Source organism: Hypomesus nipponensis, chromosome 4, assembly GCF_054491055.1.
Source record: "Hypomesus nipponensis isolate SF chromosome 4, ASM5449105v1, whole genome shotgun sequence".
NCBI classification, from domain to species: Eukaryota; Metazoa; Chordata; class Actinopteri; order Osmeriformes; family Osmeridae; genus Hypomesus; species Hypomesus nipponensis.
Window position 1 is genome coordinate 13,991,191 of NC_140364.1, and position 25,667 is coordinate 14,016,857.

Below are 25,667 nucleotides of genomic sequence, written 5' to 3' on the forward strand. Positions count from 1 at the left end.
CTAAAGATGGTTTGGGGTAGTTATTTTATAATTTCACACTAATCTGGAGCATTTGTTTCGGGATTTAGAGTCATCATAGAGCCAATACCACGTAGGTCACCATTTCTGACGGCCGTCAGAATGTGTGACCCACAAACAAAAGGATTTAAGCATGTGTGTTCCCACCCTAACTGCTTCCCATATGTATTTAAACTTCGAAAGATGCTTTGGGGTAGTTATTTCACACTAATCTGGAGCAATTTTTTCGGGTTTTAGGGTAATCATAGAGCCTACCACATAGGTCACCATTTCTGACAGCCATCAGAATGTGTGACCCAAAAACAAAACGATTTAAGCATGTGTGTTCCCACCCTAACTGCTTCCCAAATGTATTAAAACTTCGAAAGATGGTGTGGGGTAGTTATTTCATCGATTCACACTAATCTTGAGCCGTTGTTTCCTATTTAGAGTCGTCATAGAGCCATTACCACATAGGTCACCATTTATGACGGCCGTCAGAATGTGTGACCCACGGAAAATATATCGTTTTTTAAGAGTGTTTGTTCCCACCCTAACTGCTTCCCAAATATATTAACACTTCTAAAGATGGTTTGGGGTAGTTATTTTATAATTTCACACTAATCTGGAGCCGTTGTTTCTGATTTAGAGTCGTCTTAGAGCCATTACCACACAGGTTACCATTTCTGACGGCCGTCAGAATGTGTGACCCAAAAAAATATATATTTTTAAGAATGTATGTACCCACTGTAACTGCTTCCCAAAGGTAATGAAACTTTCAAAGATGGTTTGGGGTAGTTATTTCATCGATTCACACTAATCTTGAGCCGTTGTTTCTGATTTAGAGTCGTCATAGAGCCATTACCACACAGGTCACCATTTCTGAAGGCCGTCAGAATGTGTGACCCACAATAAAAAAATATGTTTTAAGAATGTGTGTTCCCACCGTAACTGCTATCTAAAGGTATTACAATTTCGAAAGATTCGTTGTGGTAGTTATTTTATCGATTCACATTAATCTTGAGCCGTTGTTTCTGATTTAGAGTCGTCATAGAGCCATTACCACACAGGTCACCATTTCTGTCGGCCGTCAGAATGTGTGACCCACAAAAAAAAAGATGTTTTAAGAATGTGTGTTCCCACTGTAACTGCTTCCCAAAGGTATTAAAACTCTCAAAGATGGTTTGGGTGTAGTTATTTCATCGATTCACACTAATCTTGAGCCGTTGTTTCTGATTTAGAGTCGTCATAGAGCCATTACCACACAGGTCATCATTTCTGACGGCCGTCAGAATGTGTGACCCACAATAAAAAAAGATGTTTTAAGAATGCGTGTTCCCACTGTAACTGCTTCCCAAAGGTATTAAAACTCTCAAAGATGGTTTGGGTGTAGTTATTTAATCGATTCATACTAATCTTGAGCCGTTGTTTCTGATTTAGAGTCGTCATAGAGCCATTACCACACAGGTCACCATTTCTGACGGCCGTCAGAATGTGTGACCCACAAAAAAAAGATGTTTTAAGAATGTATGTTCCCACCGTAACTGCTTCCCAAAGGTATTAAAACTTTCAAAGATGGTTTGGGGTAGTTATTTCATCGATTCGCACTAATCTTGAGCCGTTGTTTCTGTTTTAGAGTCGTCATAGAGCCATTACCACACAGGTCACCATTTCTGACGGCCGTCAGAATGTGTGACCCACAAACAAAAAAATGTTTTAAGAATGTGTGTTCCCACTGTAACTGCATCCCAAAGGTATTAAAACTTTCAAAGATGGTTTGGGGTATGTATTTAATCGATTCACACTAATCTTGAGCCGTTGTTTCTTACTTAGAGTCAGCATAGAGCCATGACCACCGAGGTTACCATTTATGACGGCCGTCAGAATGTGTGACCCAAAAATATATATTTTCTTAAGAATGTGTTCCCACTATAACTGCTTCCCAAAGGTATTAAAACATTGCAAGATGGTTTGGGGTAGTTATTTCATCCATTCAAACTAATCTGGAGCCATTGTTTCTGAATTAGAGTCATCATAGAGCCATTACCACATTGGTCCCCATTTTTGACGGCCGTCAGAATATGTGACCCACAACAACAAAAAAAGATTTTTTAAGAATGTGTTCCCACCTTAGCTGCTTCCAAAAGGTATTAAAACTTCGAAAGATGGGTTGGGGTAGTTATTTAATCGATTCACACTCATATAGAGTCATTTTTTCATATTTAGAGTCGTCATAGAGCCATTACCATAGAAGACACCATTGCTGACGGCTGTCAGAATGTGTGTCCCAAAAAAAGATGTTTTAAAAGAATGCGTTCCCACCGTATCTGCTTCTCAAAGAAATTAAAACTTCGAACGATAATTTGGGCTTGTTATTTCATCCCTCCACATTAATCTGGAGCGATGTTTTCTGACTTGGAGTCATCACAGAGTTTATACAACAGAGGTCACCATTTCTGACGGCCGTCAGAATGTGTGACCCCCCAAAAAACGTTGTCTTATTTGGAGCGCTCGAGGGGGCTCCAGAATATGTGACTCCTCTGTAACTTCTTGAGAAAGGAATTAACACAAGTCCCTTTGGTAAGACTTATGCTAGTTTGGATCAGACCACGTATGTTGATTCTATGATTTAGGTTTACAGGTAATAATTATATATCCACAATATTTTATCTACTTTAGATAATATAATACGTTATTACACATTGGAGGCACAGTAAACCAAGCTGAAATGCCCAGATCCGCTATAAAACCAGTCCAAATTTTCCTTTACAAACTTAATGATCCATCGCCTATCAAAAAATAGATTATTTCACTGTGTTCTTGTCTACAAGGCCTCTGATGTGTAATCTGTCAGTGGGCATGCATGAGCCTCATAAAAGGGCTTGATAGATTATTCATGATTGTCCGATCAAGCATCCAAACGACAGCTGAACCTCTGTGTTCTCCCAGCGCCTCAGTCGAGTCCCAATCGAATCGAGGCTCAAGAGCTCGAGAATAGAGTGGAAGTAGCCTATCAGTCTGTTCCTTGACGAGCTCCTCCAAACGCTCATACATATTTCAATACGACACAGCGCTATCTTCATTATTCAAATAGATTTTCCCTCTGAGGCTCTGATGAAAGTGAACATGGGGCGCTGTCCAAAGCGGGTGCTTCTAATTTAAGTCGTGTGTGTAGAGAGAGAGAGTCTTAGCCTATCCTTTCGTTTCGGTAATCGACAGGACAATGTGTTTCATTATCGTCTTTGCCACTGTCTTGTTCAGCCCACATCCCCATTAAAGATCTAATCAAGGCTTAATTCTGGTGGTCTGCACTCTACTTTCACTGTGTTTCATAGAATAAAATATAGGTGTAGGCCCTATGTTGCTTGTGTAACATACAAGTGTAACATAGGGTCTGTAAAATGTCTGTAAAATGTAGGCTACTATGTAACATAAGATATGAAGCACTTCACTTAACAGTTTACACCCACAATAACCCTCTGATAGTAGGCTGTAAACCCTGTAGGCATATATTTTTCTTTCAGTATAACCTTAAATTAATGTGTTAAGTCCCAGCAAACCCTCCTTGATTGTATGCTACATTTACCAATTTAACATATGCTGTTATAAACAGCGACGTTTCAGTGACGAATCAATAAATAAGCAAATACTTGAATCATTTTGGTTAGGCCTATACTCTTTTCTTTCAGTTAAACAATCCATCTTACTCATCTACCAAACATAAAATAATTAAAACCACCCAAAAAACGGCATCAAATGTAAGCTTAACTGTCACCACAAATAGGCCTAACTGTCACCACAATTAGGCCTAACTGTCACCACAAATAGGCCTAACTGTCACCACAAATAGGCCTAACTGTCACCACAAATAGGCCTAACTGTCACCACAAACAGGCCTACACATGAAAGGTCTCTGAACTGGTAATGGTGGAATCACCTCCCCACCTCCATCCATGGGGAGACACTGACTGTCTCCCCACCTTCAATAAAAAGGCTTAAGAAGCACTTCTTCCGGGAGTGCAATGATACTTGGTTTCCTCCAGGAAGACAATGACTCTTATTGAGGGACTTGTTGCTCTTGTTGATTACTTAGTTGTAACTGATTTAACTTCTTGTACTCGCTGTGAATTATATTATTGTTGCTTGCTTTTTCTACAGGTACACTCGTGCACTTTTTGAAATTCATGTTGTTTAATTTGTAACTTGTTTAACTACATGTTCTTATGGTTCTTCCCATTGGCACTTATTTGGTTTTCACAATGTTTCATGTTTTGGCCACCCGCAATGTTTTGGGGCTATCTCATTGTTATGATCAGTGACCTATGCACTTTTGTAAAGCGCTCTTTTGGAAGTCTGCTAAATGAATAAATGTAAATGTACTGACATACACAGCCATGGGTGTATCTAGTCCTATTTTGGAGCCCCCCCTAGAGTTTCACTAGCCCCCCCCCAAAAAAATAATATTATATTTAAAAAAAGGTATTAATAATTTTTTATCTAAATCTAAATGCGTTCATTTTTCTTCCTAAACCCCCCCCCCCCCCCCCCCCCCCAAAAAAAAAGTTGGAACCTAGATTCGCCCCTGTACAGAGCAGTTTCCGTTTGTTGAGGCTTTACGGTGCTTGTGTTACAGTCTCTGACATAGTAATCCTTAGGCATATCAATAATTCACGGCCCTAACTTTCAGGCTTCCAGTTGGTCCTTTTGAAAGTGCATGCCAAACAACGAGAGTCCACAGGTGCGATCTGGTTTGCAGAGCGCAACTTAGATTAAGATGTCTAAAAGAAGATGGGTGGAATTCAAGATCTGTCAGACTATAAGCTGCACGGCTCCTGTCAGTCGAAGACACAGGCCTCATTCACCTGCAACCGGTATGAATTTGACTTTATATCTTCTTTTACATGGGAACAAACGGCCCTCCGTTCTCTAAAATGGTTTGATGTGACCTAATCCAAAAGTGTAGGCCTATTTCGAAAATAATTCGTGTGGTGCCTATCACATCCTTAAAGTTAGGCTACAGGTCACGAGTTACTAATCAAGATGGGTTTAGCAGACTTTATGTTTAGATGTTTTTGATCATTTACGTATGTTAATCCACATATTATGCGTTACATGGTCAGTGTAGTAAAATTCCTTGTTTTGTCAATTGATAATTTTGACCTCAGGATCTTTAGAAAGGGGCGTTGCTACACCTACGCCGCGTCATCATGATCCGTCTCGTGTTTACGTGGAGAACATGGCGGCGACAGAGATGTGGCTATAAGCAAGTGGGCAGCTGCTAATGCCAGGCTCTGGAACTGAATTGAAACTTAAACTTTGAGAATTTCATGTCAGTTCAAAGACGTGTTATTTGCAAAAGTTTGGCGAATTCGCTGACACTTCGCATGAAGCCGTTTCCCGTTTCTCTCAGCCACAGGGACAACGGTAATGGAAGACGAGGAGAGGCTAAAGAAGCTCGAGGCCGGCAAAGCAAAGGTATGGAAGCTCCTAGCTAGCTGATCTTCAGTTTCAGGCTAAACTTTAGCTATTGTTGTGGGCTAGTGGAATTTCTTGAGTTGAATATTAAGTGTTTACAACAATAATTGGGCAACATTCGTTTTATTTGGCAGCTGTTTCAGAGTTCCCCTCCCTCCAAACCCCACTCAGCTGTCAGTCCTAGAAAACATGCGCCCTGAATCTGACAGCCCGGGGGTTTGGGGGGTCTGGGTTAGCTAGCTTGCTTGCTAGGATAGCCTCTCTCCTTTGTCATTCCGCATTGCTTTGCTGACTCAGGGATGCTTTTACCATTACAATACCTACACGGCATAAAAGCTAGTACCTACTTTCAGTTAAACCTAGCTAAGCGGGTGATTGACTATGTTGACAGTCTCGTATGACAGGATTGTTAAGGCATTACCCGCTTTGGCGAATTGGTTTTCCCACGTCAGTGGATGTATGTAAGGTGGCTGTCTGAACAACATATCAACCATAGGCAATAAATCGGGTCATAAAACATCCCCCCACTTTACAGTGTCAGAAATGTGCCAGTCTTCCAGCTTGCATAGAAAGAGGGCTCTTTACTTTATTAATAAGGCAAGCTTATCTGCATGCATACCTTCAGCCACAAGGTCAAAACAGCCATTATTGTCATAACGTAAACTGTCTCAGCAAGACCGAACCTTAATGTTCTTAACATTAAGTCAATACCGAAGATTGTTTATAAATAACCGAGTCACTTCCCTGCTACAGTCTATAAATACTGCTAGTGGGGCTTACAGGGTAGGGAGGTTGATTAGACTCCATCTCTCCACAGGTCTTTCAGAATGTCATGATGACAGACTTGGTACAGTAATTTACCCTGCATACACGGTCCTTCTCAGATGCTTGTGTCCCAACAAAGCTTGAACGCATGACACTGCATCTCATCATGTTGCTAGAGGTTTAATTTGTGCCAGTAATCAATGTGTAGTACAATCCAAGACCAGGTCTCCTGAACCTCTGTCTTCCAGTGTCTGATGAGCCAGCTTGGTAGCTGAAAAGTCTGTCTGAGTCTCCACCTTAAACATAAGGGGACTCCCAAAAAATCAATAGATCAAGTACTTGGTTTCTAATCAACCAAGTAAGGTGTTTTCAGTCTCAGAAGCCACGCTACCTTGCCTAAAGGACAAGCCTGCCAAGCGGCTTCAGAAGTGAAAGGTTGAGGTAAAGGCGAGGGTTCAGACCAGGATTAGGGTAGAGGACAAGTTGAATCCCCTTCGGGATTGTCTCCTGTTATTTATTCATGATGTGTTGCGTTAATATAACAGCTGTTATGAGACAGCTTGGGAGGTAACACAACACAGAGTTTCAATACCAGATGTAGCCTAGTTCTGGTGTTCTTTGTCAATCGTGAATGTTTTTACATACACTAGCAACGGATGTGCTGGTTTCAACTTCAGCCTTGTAGTTTTCTCACAGAGGAGCACCAAGGCAACCTTCTCGGTAAAAAGGGTGCCCTTAATGCTGCTCTGCTGCTCCTGGGAAGGACGAGCGATATGTTGAAACACAGATCCGAACACTGAGACAAGAACACACAGACACGAACACAGAGACGCGAAGACAGAGACGCGAAGACAGAGACGCAAAGACAGAGACGCAAAGACAGAGACGCAAAGACAGGGACGCGAAGACAGGGACGCGAACACAGAGATGAAAGATGTTGCGTTCTCTCAGATGAACTGTCTACCAGTGTGAACCTGCGTCGCTGGCCTTAAAGACTCTACAAATAGACGGTGCGGTGCGGTTAGTAGAAGGCTTTGGAAAGAGCAGGATAACTTGATCTCCTTGATTTTACTTAAGGCGTAATCCCTTTCGCCTCCCCTTATCAGAAAGAGAGTGTAAAACCAATCTGGCTCTCCTCCGCACTTTCGACAGAACCGGTCCAATCGAAAGTGCGTACTTTCTTTGCATGCATTACAGATGGGCCTTCTTGAACACATATGTTGTAATTCTGTAAAGCAAGACTCTCTTTGCAATCTTTTCTCTGGTTACGATCTTACTATGGCTTATTAAGCCTTCTTTCAGGCCTTGGTGAAGTCATTAGAACACTAAGATGGATTGATCTATTGACTCTGATTGGCCTGTCTTCAATCATAAAGCTCAAAGTAGAATAAACCTGATTTTACAGGGGTCTACATCTTTGAAGTTCTTTTTTCACTTGCGCATACAAATTATGTTCTCAAACATTCTCCTTGAGACATGCTTGAAAAACTATTACATTTCCCACACAGTGATTATAGTGATTGTAGACTGAACAATAGCTTAGTAGCCCACCTCTGTTGCAAGTCTCCTGGAAGAATTTCTGCAGTCTTGAAATGAGTGGATACCAGGTTGCTACCTGGAATACCAGAGAATATGTCCTTTCTCCCCTGGCGTTATGACAGCTCCTTAGCAACACACTATAGACAAGGTCATTCCTCTCCCTTACTGATGTTTCACCTAGGAACATTTGCACCACTAACAGTAGCTGTGGGCATTCTATCCCAAACTGTATTGGTTTTATTTCAGAAAGCCCTCGTTGTTTACACGGTAAAGTATTTTTGCCTCGCATTTTCTCCGTTCTCTTGCCAGCCCTAATAAGTTTAAATATTTAAAGAAGAGGGAGCTGTTGTGTACCAACACTGCGCCTGACGAGAATCCTAAAACCCTCAGAGCGATCTGTTCATCGGCTCTGAGGCGCAGAAGGCTCCCACCCTCAAAAGGAATTCAGAAGATATCTCCACACTTGAGACACCCTGGAGGACGTGATGAACCCCCCCCCCCCCCGATAGATGCATTTATTTCATCTGAAGAAGGGCCTTTTTAGTTGAGACAGTTTTTACCCCATAAGACTTGTTACTAGTTTGGTTTTTTTCATGATGGTGTTAGTTGGGCCTGGTGTGTATCAGACAGGCCATGTTGCTGCTGATCTCCCAGTAACATGTGATCTTCCCAGTAACACGTGATCTTCCCAGTAACATGTGATCTTCCCAGTAACATGTGATCTTCCCAGTAACACGTGATCTTCCCAGTAACACGTGATCTTCCCAGTAACACGTGATCTTCCCAGTAACACGTGATCTTCCCAGTAAAATGTTATCTTCCCAGTAACACGTAATCTTCCCAGTAACATGTGATCTTCCCAGTGACAGGTGAGGTGATTTCATGTGGTACAACCATGTACTCCAAATCCTTGAGAGTAAGATGCAAATCACTCCACATGGTTTACAGTATAGCTTTCTGTTTACAAGCAGTGGTTTATATTATGTAGCCTGTTTTTTTCTCATTGAGATTTAAGTTCAAAAGAAACAATTGCTGTAGGTGTGCTGCTGTTATAAGCATAGGCAGAAATTCTGGGGGTGGGGGTGGGGTGGGGGGGGACACGACTCTCCCATCCTGGGCAAAATATGATTTGTCCCCCCCAATAAATCACTGTAAACAAAAGTACTTTAAATAATATTAATAATATACATTGAACATATTACAATGTAGGCTGTGTTACAGTAGTAATTTTTGTGTCCCCCTCAGGAATTGCTCTTGAGAAAATGTCATATAATTGTCCCCCCCAAAATTGACAGCAGATTTTTGCCACTGGTTACAACGTCCTATAGGTGTACTACTTAACTTCCTGCTTTCAACCAATTAAATCCTCCTGTTCTTCTTCTGCTGAGTCACGCTTGGCTGACCTAAGCTAAGGTTTGTCTGACTTTGTTTCATATTGATCTTTAGCTTGTGTGTGATTAATCAGCATTCACTGTCTAGGAAGCCTGTGTCCAGGCAAGGCACAGGCCTCTCTGGGACTGTAGAACAAAGTATAAGATCAAATAACATTTATTTGGACAGCTCAATATACAAGCAGTGCTACAGAGGGCTTCACATACGCCCACGGAACTGAAGGACCTAAACCAACCTATGATGACTAGACCTGAGTTGGTTGGATGTCAGGGTTGTGTAAGATCGCTGTCAGTTCTTCAACTGAATTAAGTAATACATTTGTCCTTGTTTCGAGGTGCAATTAAAAACGATCTCAATTTGGAGTTCTGTTTGTGTCCAGTGTAGGCCTGATATTTGTGTGTGTTGTGTTAGTACACACTGAAATATCGATTGTCCGTTTGGGTCCCTTTGTAGGTGTGTGTGTGTGTTCTTCAAAAGATTAATGAGAAATACTCACGTCCAATCCATAATTAATGCATTGGGTAGCCCAGAAATACCGACCCTATAGTCTTGCCTTTTAGTGTAAATTGTGCTAATCTATCATTAGTAATCAGTGGGATAAACGATGACAAAGCTGTAGAGATAATCGCTCCGTTGGAACGAAGCCAATGGCTGCATTAGCTGACCTACACCTTCAGTTGAAATGTAGGCTACAGATTTCAATTAGATGACAGCGATGATGTAGCCTGGCTGCCAGCCCGAAATCTCCCGCCCACAAAAAAATGTGTTCGGGAAGTTGGGTCTGGAGGGTCTTGTATTGGGGACAACTACAGAAAACCCAGAATCGGGACTGACCAATGAAATTGCCAGGGCGGGCTTTATACGATGATGGACAGATGATCAACAGTAACGTAATCAACAACGTCACGAAAGAGCCCTTGGGTTGAATTCGTTTTCAACAAACAGCATAATACGTTGCTCTGATTGGTTGTAGGTCTATCCAATTGAGCGTAGAGGCATTTGTTTTACGAGTTTGGTTGAAACACGCTCCGTACTCAAAGCCCAACGGAGAGTTTTCAGACTCATATTCTGACTAGAATTATGAGTATGACAACGTCAGGCTAGCGATGATGTGGAAACGCTGTACACAGGGGCGGATCTAAGGGGTGGCAGCTACTACCCACCACAATCTTAAATAAAAAAAATGCATTTAGCAGTCGCTTTTATCCAAAGCGAGAGCTTTACAAAAGTGCATAGGTCACTTATCATAACAACACAACAAGCTCCAAACATTGCGGGTAGCCAAAACATGAAGCATGCATTGTGAAAAAACAAATAAGTCCCAAAGGGAAGAACCATAAGAGCATATAGTTAAACAAGTTACAATTAAACAACATGAACCTCAATCTTCCCATGGAAAAATATGATTTGTACATTACAGAACATTTCAATAAATAATATTAATGTTACTGTTTAATTTAAACTACAATGTTATGCCCTAATCATTTACCATAGGGAGTACTTTAGCCCCCTACTTTGGGTTTTGATTCGCCTCCAGGAGGCCACCCAGCAACTCCCTTCTGCCACCCCATTGCCACCCCGAATGAAAATCTCTAGATCCGCCCCTCACTGTATATCAGTACATGTATGTGCCACAACTGCGACCATCAAACAAGCCTTCAAACATGCTCAGATTAGCCTATTATTTGTGATTGAAATGATTTGGGAATGCTTGTTTGTTTGTCCTTGATGTTTGGAAACACCGCTATAGATGGTGTTATAACCTACGTAATCTGTAGAACCCGTATGCATGTCCAAGTTTAACTCAGTGGTCTGTTGCCAAATAGGCCACCCCGCTGTCATCTGAAGTTGATCAACTGAGATTAAGAGTCCCAAGACGAGACTTCTTAAAGCTATCTACTTTAGGGTTGAAAATAAATTGAATCCGTCGCAGCGCAGCACAAACGGCAAAGGGCCGTTCATCCTCAGTGGTTTCATCACCTCTCAATTTTGGTTGTTATTCGTCGGACGCTGCTTCACAATTACAATGATCTTTGTAAATTAAATACAAATGATTAGTGCTAGCAACGAAAACAAATATAGCGCAGGGTTATCTAGGCTTGCTATGACTGGAGTATAATAGCTAGCTACAAGTGGTAACCCTCACCTGACAGACACTGCTAGTGTATAATTAGCTGCAGTACTGTAATTCAAATCAAACGGTTTCTGATGAAGCCCGGGGCAGAAGTTGGCCACCCCTTGACCAGGTAATCTGCTATTACTGTGCAGTAACCTTGGTAACAGGGGTCCAATTGCGTCGCTCCATGTGATACCGGGTGCCTGCATTTGCCCTCCTGTGAAGTTGGTTTCCGACTCAATGCCGCTTGCCTGCTGTCAGGTTTGGTGCTGGACATATGGTTTAGTCTCTTACCTTGCTAGCTGTTGCTCATACATAATGGATATGTTAAATTTTTTCTCCTGTCTAAATCATGTAATTGCTGCCCACATTCCCACATGGCGATTAGCTGTAAAAAAAGAAAAAAAAAGAAAAGGTGTGTGTGTGTGTCATGTGCGCGTGGTGTTTGTGTGCGTGCGCCTGGGGGAATTCGTGTTGCCATGCCCATGTGTGTTTGTCTTATAGGTAATGCGAATTTGGTGTGGGAAATCTGCTACAATGAACATGGGCGTTTTATTATAAAACACAAATAGAATGGAAGACTTGTCATTTACCCCCTGTTGTCCTAAAGCTGTTGGCATTTCTTCTGTATCTACAATATAGCATCAAGTGTTTCTTCTTTATCTACAACATAGCATCAATTATCAGTTGAGTGGGGAATGTCCCCTGTATTTACTGTAAATCGCTTTGGATAAGAGCGTCTGCTAAATGACTAAATGTAAAAGTATGCAAACTTCCTGGTAACGCTAGCCATAGATGGAGATCTGGGAGAAATTGTATCCCTGTTTCAGGTGAACACTAAAAAGAGAGGTATTTAGTTTGGATTTGTTCTGCACTAACCTGAATTTAATCACACTCTGTGTTGTGGTGCGGTGGTGTGTCAGAGATCAACAAACCAGGAGGTTCATGAAAAGGAGCTGGAAGCCGGGGAGAGCATTATAGATTAAGACCTTGATGACCTTTAATCCCAAATCCCAAACCCCCCTCCCAATATCTTAAAAAAATCTAGTGTCATGCCCCATGTGCGAGATGAAGTATTTGTCTGTTATTGTTCTAGAGATTTTATTTGTTATACAGCACAGTGGCTCTTGCACTGTGTTAGGATATTATTACACTCTAAACTTACAAATGTAACTGTCACTGTAGAAGCATGTTTTGGGGGACTGTTGAAATCGTTTGAACATATTTTGGTCTTTAACTGCCCACTTCATGCTCTGATAATAAGTTCGTATCTAAGTGGATTTTTTTGTTTTAAAAATCTAATCCTTTTAGCAGGCGTTTAAAAGATTAGTGCCTGCCACAGCGAGACGCAAATGTGTCAGTCTTTATGAAGAGGAGGGACACAACATGGATACCTGAAATGTTTCGCTTGAGCTTTACCGAACTATGTAGCGTTGCCGTGGGTTTCCTGTCATGCTCCTCAACCGTTTAATTGATTTGTTATTTCAGTCATAGAAGACCACTCTAAGTGGTCCCTTCTCATTTGAAGGTCTTCCTGATTTAACTTTTAACTGAGCATGTGTTCAAGTGCCACACGTCTTGTTTTATTGGTTGTATGTCTGACAGCACACAGTGTAACCTGTGTATTAACTTGGTCGATGTGCTTCTCTTCCCTGATTGGCTCTAGTTGGCTGAGTATCGGCAGAGGAAAGCACATGCGGATGGACAGAAGTTGCAGAAGAAGAAGAAGAAAAGGAGGAGAGGGCCGGAGGACTCTGAGGGAGATGGCCAAGGGGGCGGGGAGACGGAGCGTGATCAATCTCTGGTGGATGAAGTCCCTGAAGGTGGAGGCAGCAGAGGGGACCAGGCACCGACCAGAACGGAGTATACCTTTGCCAGGACCCTGCGCAGCGGGGAGACAGTCAAACATGATCAAACGTACACCATAGAGGTAAAAATCCCTGAGTTACATTTACATATTTAGCAGACGCTCTTATCCAGAGCGACTTACAATAAGTAAAGGGACATTCCCCCCCGAGGCAATTAGGGTGAAGTGCCTTGCCCAAGGACACAATGTCATTTTGGCACGGCCGGGGAATCGAACTGGCGACTTTCAGATTTACTAATCCGACACCCTTACTGCTCAGCCCACCTGACTCCCCAAAATCCCTGAGTTGAGTTTGGAATCTACTCTATTGAGTTAATGGCCTCTGCCAAACACCGATTCGGCCTCCGTGAAATGTCATAAGTAACACTCAGTTTCATCTAGTCGAATAACTTGAGTATGAAGCATATCGTGTTCACAGGGCAGCGTTATCAGACAATACAAAATAGAACTTATAACAGAGGTATTGTATTAGTATCTCCATCCTTCAATCTATGCTGTTAAAATGTTATTAATAGCAAGTTTGACTTTATCATGATTTGGCCTCCATACAGAAGCTTCAACCAGAAGGTCACTTAAATTGTTGTTTTTTTGTTGAGTGCCGATATTTAGTTCTAAGCTGGACTACAAAACAGTTTTCAATTTGCAGCATCAAAGAAATCGTCTGAATCCATTTGAACTGAATGTGCCAATTCTTAGATATCAGAACAAAGACTTGAGAATTATACAGTTGCCATGAGCTACTTTTGTGTTTCACAAAAGCTCAGTATTAAATGGATGAATATGAATGAGGACAACAAGTGGCTTTGTGTCTGTGTTGCCCCTTGCTGAATCACCACCAAGTCCCATTTTGGACAGATTTATCACCCGTACAATAAACATGTTTATCACCTGTAATTTAACCTCTTAAAAGTACAATGCGTAAGATTTTTTCAGTAAAAAAAAAAAGAAAGTCTTTGTCATCTATAAATCTGTTGTGTAAGCTAATAAGGTCCTCTGAGAGTTGTTTAGCAACACAGATAGCTCAGTGCCAGAATCACTTTCTAATTTTGGAGCAGCCCGCAACTTTCCAGCCAGTTACGTGTCAGCGATCCTGTTCCAGCCAATCGTATCTGGCGAGGCGGGGCGTCTCGGGCCGTCTTCCTTGGCTTATTGAAACCACTGTCAATCGAACTTGTGCTGGAGGAAGGGTGGTAGTTCAGACAAGAATTGGGGTGGGGGGGCAATGTTTCTCATATTAACGTCTCATATTTACATTTACATTTAGCAGACGCTCTTATCCAGAGCGACTTACAGTAAGTACAGGGACATTCCCCCCAAGGCAAGTAGGGTGAAGTGCCTTGCACAACGTCATTTGGCACAGCCGGGAACCGAACTGGCAACCTTCTGATTACTAGCCCGATTCCCTCACCGCTCAGCCACCTGACTCCCGGTTAAATTTGAATTAATCCACTAACTAACGTAATAAAGTTTATTTTTGGAGCTTAAAACACTGGAGCTTCAAACATGAGTTGAGACAGAGGAACATAGTTTTTTTTTTTAAGCAGCCTTTATTTGCCATTAGAAAACGAATGATCCCTAATGAGGTTCTGAGAACCCATCAATTGCTGTTCTGACTGCTGCAAAGCAGTAACCTTTAAGTCTGTTCCCAGTAGGGTGGTAATTGTCTGTTTGTGTGTGCCTAATTAACAAACTCCTAATTCAGTTACCTAAGAGCTGATTAAAAACCACCACACAACCACTGTACCATCTGCCTCATTTAGCTTTTTGCTACAAGTCTTAAGCCAACCACCAACACGTATCTTGGGGATTTCTTGACGAGCCATTAAACATGGTGTACCATACTGATGCTTCAGGGATTGAACAAATGTGAGCTGTCTCAGACAAAAACTTTAGTTTGAAAGCAGAGCCAGGGAGACTTCGGAGCGCCCTTGCACTGTCCTCCTCGAACAGCTTTTAATTAAATGCGTGACTCAGCTCATCTGACTACCTCCTCGCTGTGAAATAGTTGCCGTGTTTTCACAGACAATCAACAAAACACATGAGCCTATAACCTCCAGCACATTCAGACCTCACCGGACAAAAAAGCTCTGCGCCATCGTCCTCAGAAGGAAAGCATGGACGAAAAAATTGCTATCCTTTTTCCCCAGCTCTTTTCTTTTCAAACACTTGTGTCATGGGCAGCGTTGATCGGTTTTCTGTTATCCACAACCCCCCCCCCCACCCCACTACCACAGGCTATGGCGAAAAAAAAAAAAAAAGGGTTGCCGTGGCAACAGACAATCGCCTTTTTAAAACAGGTCGAGATACCTCAGTCTGTGTTGGAGGATCTCGAGACCTTGTGAGCTGTCGTCAGATTAGAGACGAACTACACTTAAAAAAATGAAGAGGCAGATTGATATATATATAGTTATATCCTTATGTTTGTTTGTTTTTTTGTTCCTCCCAGATATCCTTTGTTTGTGTCATTATGATGACTCTTCACTGTGACCAGCTGCATATGGATGTTCCCTGCCTTCATACTGTATCTGCTAGTCGATTTATTACCATAATGTTTTTATTTAATTTTACATGATCAAAGTCCTTATCAAGTATACCATATTATCAAGTCTTAGTAAAGGTCGGCTCAAAGTTAACTGTCCATTTGTCCGATTCTTTCAGTAAAATTATTTTGTGCGCAATTAGAGGCACTCAGAGTCGTTTGGCAACACTGACAGCTCAGTTCTTGTGGAATGGTACTTTCTCATTGTAGAGCGGCCCACTACTTTCCAGCCAATCATGTGGCTGCAAACCTGATGAGCTGGAGGACAGCTTGGACAGTCAGACAAGAGTTGGGGGTGCTGTTTCTCATACTTGAATTTGTTTAACAATTTCACATAATGCAGCTTTAGTAGAGAATATGATGTAATGTACAGCATGCTGTAGTAGTGTAGCAGAAAGGAAGCGCTGACTCATTGTAAGACATTTCGTTTACTTTGTACAAACTTTCCACAATCTTCATCAAACTGTGATGGAAAGATATCTTAGCTTTCTCAAAACCAATATATCTTAACAGGCGTTTGTTCCCTTGTATGGCATAAAATTACCCTTCAAAAACAGAATCTGCCCATGTGCTTTGAAATGGTGAATCTATCTGTGCTATAAAATACATATATTTCTGCTATTATAGTCTATAAATCATTTGACACCGATGACATTTCTTTTAAGAGACAAAAAAAATAAGTGTAATTGTCCTGGGCGCTCAATTGAATTACCACGGAGATGTTGCAAGTAGCAACGCAACTTTCTCCCCTCAGAGAGAGAGGGGTTGCTGTGGAAACACCGGAACTTCAAAGTGTCCTCTCTTAGGCTCTTGAATATGCGGCAGAAAGGGAGAGAGAGAAAGGGAGAGAGAGAAAGGGAGAGAGAGAAAGGGAGAGAGAGAAAGGGAGAGAGAGAAAGGGAGAGAGAGAAAGGGAGAGAAAGAAAGGGGTGGTATAGGAGTTTTATGCTACAGTATGTCTGTGGTAGTGCTAACCGCTTGTTTTGGTATAGCAACCAACCAATGCAAGTTAAGACACTTGTTGCTTACACAGAACAGGGGATCTTTAGCATGTGTGGACGTACGGGCAAAGAATGTTCACATGTGGGAGAGAGATTGAGGTGCTGATGGTGTTTCATAACGACACAGGTTTAGCTTGTTGGGTTTAGTGTGTTTCAAGGTGCATAAATTATGTTTTGTTGCAACGCTGTTAAATTCTGGCGTTTTGGCATCCTTTATTATTTTCTTATAAATCATGGTATGGGGTTGCACCAGATATGTTCCTTGTTTGAGAATGATACAAAATAAATGAATAACTCTGAGCTCCATGACCACAACTTTGTAGTATTCTTGTCCTATAAGCTCTGCTGAATACATTTGCTGTTGAATTTAACATAATCAAATCAAGTGAAGAGATCTGCTCTGAATAAGTCAACCAGTGTGAAAGTAGCCCTAAGTCTCCTATGTATATGGATATCATCTTTCTCCAGCACTGTTTAGTTGTTTAGTTTAGTTGTACCAATGTTTGATCTCGGTCCTACTGACTTCATGCTCTTGATCAATATCTTCATCTTTTTTAAATTGTATATATATATTTTTTTTGAGATGTAGACTTTCGTTCTTCATTTCTGTCCCCTTGATGTGCTGATGAAGTCAAACAGAGTTTCTGTTTTTCCTTTGCAGCCTGAGAGTGAGATGTCCACCACAGCAGAAGACTATTCGTCTGAAGTGAGTAGAAATGTTGGCGGTTACATTTACCAAGAACCATTTTCCCAGCAACACACAACAGCACCATGTGGAACGCTGTTAAAGTATACCCCACAAGGAGAGTTGATGAATTTGTCAGTCTATGTCTATGGTTAACCTAAATGGATGTCCAAGAATAGGGTTTTAGGAATTGGATTTAATCAGATTTAAAGTGCTTCAACCAGGGATGAATTCTAATGCCAGGCATTTTGGCTCTGGTCACTTCTGACAAAATACCACATGACTCCAGTAGCTTGTTGCCAGGCGCTTGGTTCACCCAATCACAGCTATTTCTCTTAACTCGATAAAGTCAAAGCCTGTGCACCTCTCCCTTTTCTCAGAGCTGACATTAAAAGCCTTTCCTGTCACACACTGTGATTTTAATGGATTAATGAAGAGTGCCGTTACAATGCAGTGTGACGAAGATGAGGAGAAAATCAAATACCAGATTTAATTGTGTTCTTCCCTTTCTGCGTAACCACCATCATAATTAGCTTGGTAATGGGACTGAGATGACAGACTCAACAGTAGCATTGTGAATTGACAGGTAAACGGATGCCATGATACGACTGAAATCCCAATGCAGTCCTACACAGCGTTTATCTGGGTATAGTAAAGACGATCAATGAGCAAGTCTTGCGCTCTCCTGCTGATAAACTATGACTTAATGCTCCATTGCACTCTCCTTCTATGCTGTACTGTTTCCTCTGCACACAATGAACATACTGCCAAGATAACCAAGATTCCCCGCTAACTCACTAACTAAGTGCTTGTTATTCTATGCTTCTGGGATTTTCAGTATGTGCTTCATTAAAATTATGCATGTTTGGAAGCCTATGGCCTTCACCACCCCCAAGATAGTCATCTCTTAAGCCAATCACTATTTGACAGGGTGGATGGAGAGGGGTTTGATTGGACAGTGGGGTTGAATGAGGTCTACATGACATTTCAATGCTGTAAATTATTCTTGAAGTTGGAGAGAGAGAAACAGAGAGAGAGACAGAGAGAGAGAATGGGGGTGGGGAATAGAGGGAGGGAGATGGCCGTTGTATAAGAGCTATTCAATTGCCATGGCACAGGTAATGGTGTTTGCAGGCAGCCAGGGGGAGGGAAATTGGAAAGCTAGAGAAATGGATGGCTTGTTAGTGCCACTGTATATAGCAGATAGGGATAATGGAGTCTCAAAGTAACAAGACATCTGCTATAGGTGAAGTTATCGGGCCACTTGTCGCATCATGTTCCTCAACAGCTACCTCTCTGTCACTCTGTCACTCTCTCTGTCGGTCCGGTGTTGATTGTCTGCAAGCTAAGGGGATCACTGAGATACTTTCTTCGCCCTGTCCCCTGGGGGGAGGGGCAGGCCTTGTCTACGATGGCTGAGCCAGCTGTCCTTGTCTGTTCTCCAGGAGGAAGTGGACCCTCTGCAGAAGGAGGGAAAGGAAGGATGTGTCCAGGACATGGAGGATGAACTGGTAGCCAAAAGCCGGGCGGTGGAGGAGCTGAGAGGAGAACTGGAGGAGGTCCGGTCTGCCTTCGAAGGGGTACAGCAGGTAATCGTGAACAAAGGGGTACAGCAGGTAATATTGAGCGAATGTGGCGCCGACGGTGAACGGACCTGTCGTGAACTGAAGGTTCAGCGTCTGACCTTTCGTGACAAAGCTCATATATATATTTATTTTTCCCCATATAGACGTCAATCTTGTCACATTTTCCCCACCTCTTTGGCGAGTTCTCTTTTTTTCATGTTTTGGCTGAATGTTGTAGTGTTAAACAGTGTTTGGATCCACTCCATCCACTTTGCATCAGTTATCATGTGTCCTTCAAACCGACCTGGAATTATGTAATTGTACTGGCCTTAACATAAATGCACATACTTGATAAGCCCTCAGCTTTGAATTGATTATAACCTCTGACCTCTTCATAGAGCACCAGACCAAGGATGAGTAATAAAACCTATATTTGTCTTTCCTGGCAAATGTACAGTATGTTTTAAAAACATCTCGCAGGGTCTACAAAGCTCGACGAGTGAACTGCGTCGTCATCTTGTGTTTGTTGTTTTAAGGACTTATAACAACAACATCTATGGGGACTTTAATAATCTTTTATTTCCCCAGAGTAATCCTTCTTCTTTCTCAGCTCCAGGACTTTGAAGCAGCTCTGAAACAGCGGGACAGCATCATCACTCAGCTTACAGCAAATCTCCAGCAGGCTCGGGAGGAGAAGGACGAGATCATGAGGGAGTTCCTGGAGATGACTGAGCAGAGCCAGAAACTGCAGATTCAGTTCCAGCAGGTAGGACCCCCCCCCCCTTTTTTTTTTTTTTCTAGTTGGTTTGGTCCTTCATGTCCTGTCACACACTCTTTCCTCCATACCAACTTTAAAAAAGGGGAACCCAAGCAGGCAATTTAGTCACAAAAGCACATTTCTTTAAACAAATCCCAAGTGTGGCCATAGACTAGAGACATCTGATCATAATTATTCACCCAGACCATTGTATAACTATACAAAAACATTTATATATACATTTATGAATAAAAACGTTCCCCCTCCCCCCCTCCCCATACCCGGATTCCCACTGAACTTCCCATCACCTGGTTTGATTGACAGCTGCAGGCGGGAGAGACGTTACGCAACAGCAGCCACAGCAGCGCGGCTGCCGACCTCCTGCAGGCCAGGCAGCAGCTCGTCCTCTGCCAACAGCAGGCTGAGGACATGGCCGCCAAGGTCAAAGGTCACGAGGAAAGAAGCGCGGAGCAGCTTCTGATGGTCAGTCAGCTCCAGCACCGCCTCAGCGAGGCCGAGATGGTGGGTGAAGCTGTGCAGACACACAAGATTATTTGAGATCTTATTTTTTTTTTTTTTCCATTGTCTAGTATTGTTTAGAATTATTTAGACGTTGATCAGGCATTGATTTTGATGTGTCTGGTATTGGTTTTTCTAAGGCCTACGTTTCTCTTGTAGGTTGAGAGGAGAACAGAAGAATCTTTTGCACAAAGGCTAAATGAAAAAGACCTTCTGATTGCTGAACAAGAAATAATGATGTTGGGACACGAGCGTGCCCTTGCCCAGCTTAAAGAAGAGCTAGCGCTCGCGGGCTGCGGGCAAGAATCGTTCACCCAAAGGGCGAATGAAAAAGACTTGATGATTTCTGAACAAACTGCAATAATTACAGGGTATAAGCATACACTGGCAAATCTCAAGGAGGAACTTGAGTTGGTAGGAAGGAGGGAGGAGGAATCGCACGCACAGAGGCTACGAGAGAAAGACCTGCTGATTGCCGAGCGCGAACAAGGCATGTCGGAAAGTGATCACTTACTGGCCCAGCTCAGAGGAGAAGTGACGGTCTCGGAAACAAAACTGAATGACCTCAGACAGCACATGACTGTAAAATCCCAAGAGCTGGAAAGCTGCAATGCTCAATTGGACAGCTCCAAGGTGGAGTTGGAAAGCTACAAAACTCAATTGGACAGCTCCAAGGTGGAGCTGGAAAGCTGCAAGGCTGAGCTGTCGAGCTCCAGACAGAAGGAGCGGATGTCGTCCGGTGAGATCCAGCAGCTGATGGGGACGGTGGAGAACCTCCAGAAGCAATGCCACCAGGGGAGCCTGTCCGACAGCGAGGCTCTCCAGAGGACGGAGGAGGCTTCCTCCCGGAAGCTGGAACACCTCCGTGCCGAGCTGGACGAGATGTACGGCCAGCAGATCGTCCAGATGAAGCAGGAGCTTCGCTCGCAGCACTCAGCGCAGATCGACCGCCTGACGGAGCAGCATCGCGCAGAGATGGAGACGCTGAAGTCCCGACAGGCCGCTCCCGTCCCCGGTCCGAGCCCCGAGGCGGTGGCCGAGCTGAACGACAGGATCGCGGAGCTCCGGGAGAGGCTTCAGGAGGCCCGGGCGCTGCAGGAGAGAGACAGCCGCGAGCTGAACCAGGTTGCCCAGGATAAACTCCACCTCCAGGGCCAGGTTAGGGACCTGCTCAGGGACCTGCGCTCGTCCAGGGCGGAGCAAGAGTCCCTGAGCGCCGCCTCGCAGGAGAAACTCAACGGCGAGCTGAGGAAACTCCGGGAAACCATCGAGGGGCTGAAGGCGCAGCTGGTTGCCGCCGGGGAGGCGTCCGAGGAAGCGGAGGCGAAGCACGAATCGGAGACGACAAACTACAAGATCAAGCTGGAGATGATGGAGCGGGAGAAGGACGCGGTGCTGGACCGCATGGCCCAGTCCCAGGAGGCGGAGCTGGACAGGCTGAGGACGAAGCTCCTCTTCAGCCACGAGGAGGAGCTCACCCTCCTGCGGGAGGACCTCCAGAGAGAGAGCCGCCTCAACGCCGAGAACCTTCTGAACGAGGCGGCCGTCAAGCACGAACGGGCGATGGAGCTGACGCGCAGCGGCTACGAGAACAGGCTGCGCTCGATGGAGGGGGAGCGGGCGGCGTCCGCCGCTGAGAGGGACGAGCTGATGCACCAGATCGCGGCGCTGAAAGAGGACTTGAAACTATCTCTTCATAGCTCCAGAGCTGACGAACTGCTGGATCAGCAGAGAGAGCTGCAGGTGGAGGTGGAGGAGCTGAGAAAGGGAGGAGAGGAACGAGTTCGTTTGGAGAGGGAGGTCCAGAAGGGGCTAAGGAACTACGAACTGCTAGAAAATCAAAGCAAGGAGAAGGAAACGCGCTGGGGTGAAAAATGGAAAGAGCAGGAATCCGAAAAGATGATTTTGAGACGGAACAACGAAGCCTTAAAAGAGGAGGTGGAGTCGCAAAATAAAACAATTAAGTCCCTTACGTCAGAAATCAAACAAATGCAGCAACAGGTCATTGAGCTCAGAGGGGAGGTCGAAAAACAGAAGAATACTTTCTCTTTCGCTGAAAAAAACTTTGAAGTTAACTACCAGGAGCTGAAGGAGGAGTACTCTTGCCTGATTGAGGTGAAGGCACAGATGGAAAAAATTCGACTAAAAGAGACACTCGAGTTTGAAGCAAAAATCCAAAGCCTCGAGTCACGAAATTTGGAGGTTAAAGAGCGCCGTAAAGTGGAACACATCTCCGCAGGGGACTCGACACTTACGGAAAAAGATGCTACTGAAGTGATGGAGAAGCTGGAGGTTGCCCAAAGTGAGAAGGACAACCTGACCGCCAGGCTATCTGAGGTTACTGAGAGTCTGTCTGTTACACAGAGAGAGGTAGAGCAGCTAGAGGCAGAGCTGACACAGGTCAGGACGGAGAACAAGGAGGTCATCTCCCGAAACAAAAACCTGGAGGGGGAACTGAAAAGAGAGCGAGAAAACTCAAAGAAAAGGGAGAGCGAATTAGAAATGGACAGACAGGCGTCGAGAGCTGCTCAGAGTGAGAGCTCAGAGCTTCGGAAGGCAGCGCAGTCTCCGGCTTGTTCCGTCCAGGATCACCACCTCCAGATCACCTCCCTCCGGGACCAGGTGGAGGGGCTTCGCTCCTCGTTACAGAAAGCCGAAAAGGAGCGCGACCACCTCCGGTCTGCCCGCGAGCTCCAGGGCCAAGTGGGAGCCTCCAAGCCGGCGGCGGCGGTGGAGGCGAAAGTCCAGTGGACGAGGGAAGGACCTGCCGAACGCGACCCCTCGTCGAAGCCCCCGGGGTCAAACAGGCGCAGGAGACGGCAGAGGGGGAAGCAGGATCGCCACGGCTCAGCGCAGGCGGGAGAGAAAGCCGAGAGAAAGGAGGAGGAGGAGGAGGAGGAGGGGGCTGGTGTGTGCGAGGGAGAACAAGCTGGAAGCGCTGCAGAGCGGGAGGCGCGGGCTCAGATGGAGAGCCTGGATGAGACGCGCTCGCGGCAGAGGGTCACAGAGGAGTACCCCGCAGATGGCTGCCACGACAACGACGTCGAGAAACAGGTAGGGATTTTAGCTGCCGCTGTAGTTGCAGCTGACAGCCCCCTCTACAATAAGTGCCTTGCCTTTTTTTATGGGACTCATGGAATTATACGTTGGATTGAGCTTGTTAAAATGGTTGTATTGTTATGAAATTATACCGAAAACTACTTGCTGCTGTCAAAACGTCACGCTTAATATGATATTGGTTTAACTACACAGCGTACTCAGAAATGTATAAATAATACCCGGGCGAAAAATTGGGTTTTGTTTTTAAAAACAAAATGGAAAATATGACATTTTCAGACACACAATTAGAAAGGGTTTTATATGCGTTAGAGTTAGAACCTTTATATACGTGAAAAAAAGTCTTGGTATCTTCCTATCATACAAACCATTGGGAGATAATGAGAGACTGTGTTTGTGAGAGACTGTGTTTGTGAGAGACTGTGTATGTGAGAGACTGTGTTTGTGAGAGACTGTGTATGTGAGAGACTGTGTTTGTGAGAGACTGTGTATGTGAGAGACTGTGTTTGTGAGAGACTGTGTATGTGAGAGACTGTGTTTGTGAGAGACTGTGTATGTGAGAGACTGTGTTTGTGTGAGACTCAAATTGGAGATAATAACACGCATGCAGAAGGTACAAACAGCAGACAGATGAGCTGACTTGATGTCCCTCTTCATGTACACCACAGTGTGAAGTTCTGACCCTTATCTTCAAAGCTTAAACATTTCAAATAAATTATACAAATGCCCGAGGGAATCTTCTCTCGTCGAGTAAATCTATCTCTCTGGCTATGTAACTTGGATTTTACTAAGACAAACAGGCATTGTAGTTTCTCTCTCTGTTCTCCAGGGGAGTAAGTGATGGTCAGAGGTGAGGAGCCATTTTGTCACATCTGTCCGTGTGAATCTCACCTGTGCGATACTGCTGCTTCTCAGCCTACAAACACACTCTATCCGTCTGCCTGTCTTTCATTGGAAGGATTTGATAAGGTGCTACTCAGCACCTTCATGATCAGTGCAAGCAACAGGTTTCTACAACCAAACAGCTTAGATATACCAGCATCACAGTGGCTATAGTAGATCACATACACTACTGTTATTCCAGCTGAATTTATCGGTGTGAATTTGTAAGTAAAGTAAAATTGATTTGTATAGGACCTTTGCACAGATAAAAATCACAAAATGCTTCACAACAAAATGCAATACAACACCACGCGTAGTCATAAATCTTCCCGCAGTTTGTCAGAAAAAATAGACAGATTCGCTCACAAGTTGTGGTGCGTTTGTTTCGACTCTTCCCCTAGGAGCAGAGGAGCAGAGGGATGGAGCCAGTGCCCGACGCTGTAGCCCAGCAACAAGAGGCGGGGATGGAGTCTACGGAGCATGTAAATGTCAACACAGCTCACATCCCCCGTGCTTTTTTAGCTCTGAGTCACTTTGATGCTTCAAACAGATACAGCCGGGGTTCAAAGGTCAATACATGAGCCTGTTGGGGCTCCACACGGGACTGTTGGGTGCTAAAGGAATACAGTAGTAGTTCCGGCGTGGGTTGAGTAAAGATAAACAATTTTTCTTTCTTTTTCTTTTTTTGGGGGATTCGTGTGAAGGGTAAGGGTTCGATTCCAGCCCCGAACGGCGGGCGTCGTAGCCGCTGTAACAGCGCGGGTCACAGGGCTCTCGCACTAACGCTACTTTAATGCGTCACACACAAATAGGCCCCGGGAGCGTTTGATATTATTTCCAGGATGTGCTGGGGCTCCATGAGGGATTTGCACAAAGTATTTCAAAAGGAAGGATGTTGTGATGTTGCGTGAGTGCAGCTGCAACATGTTCATGAGGGAGAGGGAGTGGGGGGGGGGGAGAGAGAGAGAGTGACAGAGAAATAGGGAGAGGGAGGGAGGTAGAGACCGAGAGGGGAATTGTTTGAAGAGTTGAGGGAGAGAGGGGTAGAGAGAGAAAACGGGAGGGAGAGAACTGAAGAGAGAGAGAGGTAGAGAGAGAGAGAGAGATAGAGAGAGAGAGAGAGAGGTATAGAGAGAGAGAGATAGAGAGAGAGAGGTAGAGAGAGAGGTAGAGAGAGAGAGGTAGAGAGAGAGAGGTAGAGAGAGGTAGAGAGAGAGAGGTAGAGAGAGAGAGGTAGAGAGAGAGAGGTAGAGAGAGAGAGAGAGAGAGGTAGAGAGAGAGAGAGAGAGAGGTAGAGAGAGAGAGAGAGAGGTAGAGAGAGAGAGAGAGGTAGAGAGAGACAAGAGCTTACTATGGACATCCTTTGTGTTGTGTGGGTAGAACAGATGCTGCTGGACCCTCTCATGTTATGCTAATGCAGGTGTTCCATCCATCCGCATCATCGAAACACCTCCAAGACAACATGCCCATTCAAGGCAGCGATGCACCTATGCAAGCCTCGAGAGCGGAAG

The 25,667-nt window shown here is 44.1% G+C and overlaps 1 protein-coding gene across 8 annotated transcripts in view; it reads left to right on the top strand.

The window, feature by feature from the left end:
- Positions 1-5,230: 5,230 nt before the first annotated feature.
- Positions 5,231-25,667, top strand: part of akap9 (A kinase (PRKA) anchor protein 9) — a 57,942-nt gene continuing 37,505 nt past the window's right edge. For 7 of the 8 annotated variants that reach the window (XM_084696812.1, XM_084696815.1, XM_084696817.1 and 4 more), the window contains exons 1-9: positions 5,231-5,472; positions 12,951-13,214; positions 17,353-17,397; positions 17,963-18,022; positions 18,822-18,965; positions 19,552-19,707; positions 20,023-20,220; positions 20,377-23,271; positions 24,558-24,638. In XM_084696812.1, coding sequence (XP_084552938.1) covers positions 5,425-5,472; positions 12,951-13,214; positions 17,353-17,397; positions 17,963-18,022; positions 18,822-18,965; positions 19,552-19,707; positions 20,023-20,220; positions 20,377-23,271; positions 24,558-24,638 — 3,891 coding nt within the window. In that variant the 5' untranslated portion in view covers positions 5,231-5,424. The remainder of the gene's footprint in view (positions 5,473-12,950; positions 13,215-17,352; positions 17,398-17,962; positions 18,023-18,821; positions 18,966-19,551; positions 19,708-20,022; positions 20,221-20,376; positions 23,272-24,557; positions 24,639-25,667) is intronic. The other variant, XM_084696816.1, reaches the window with a different exon arrangement.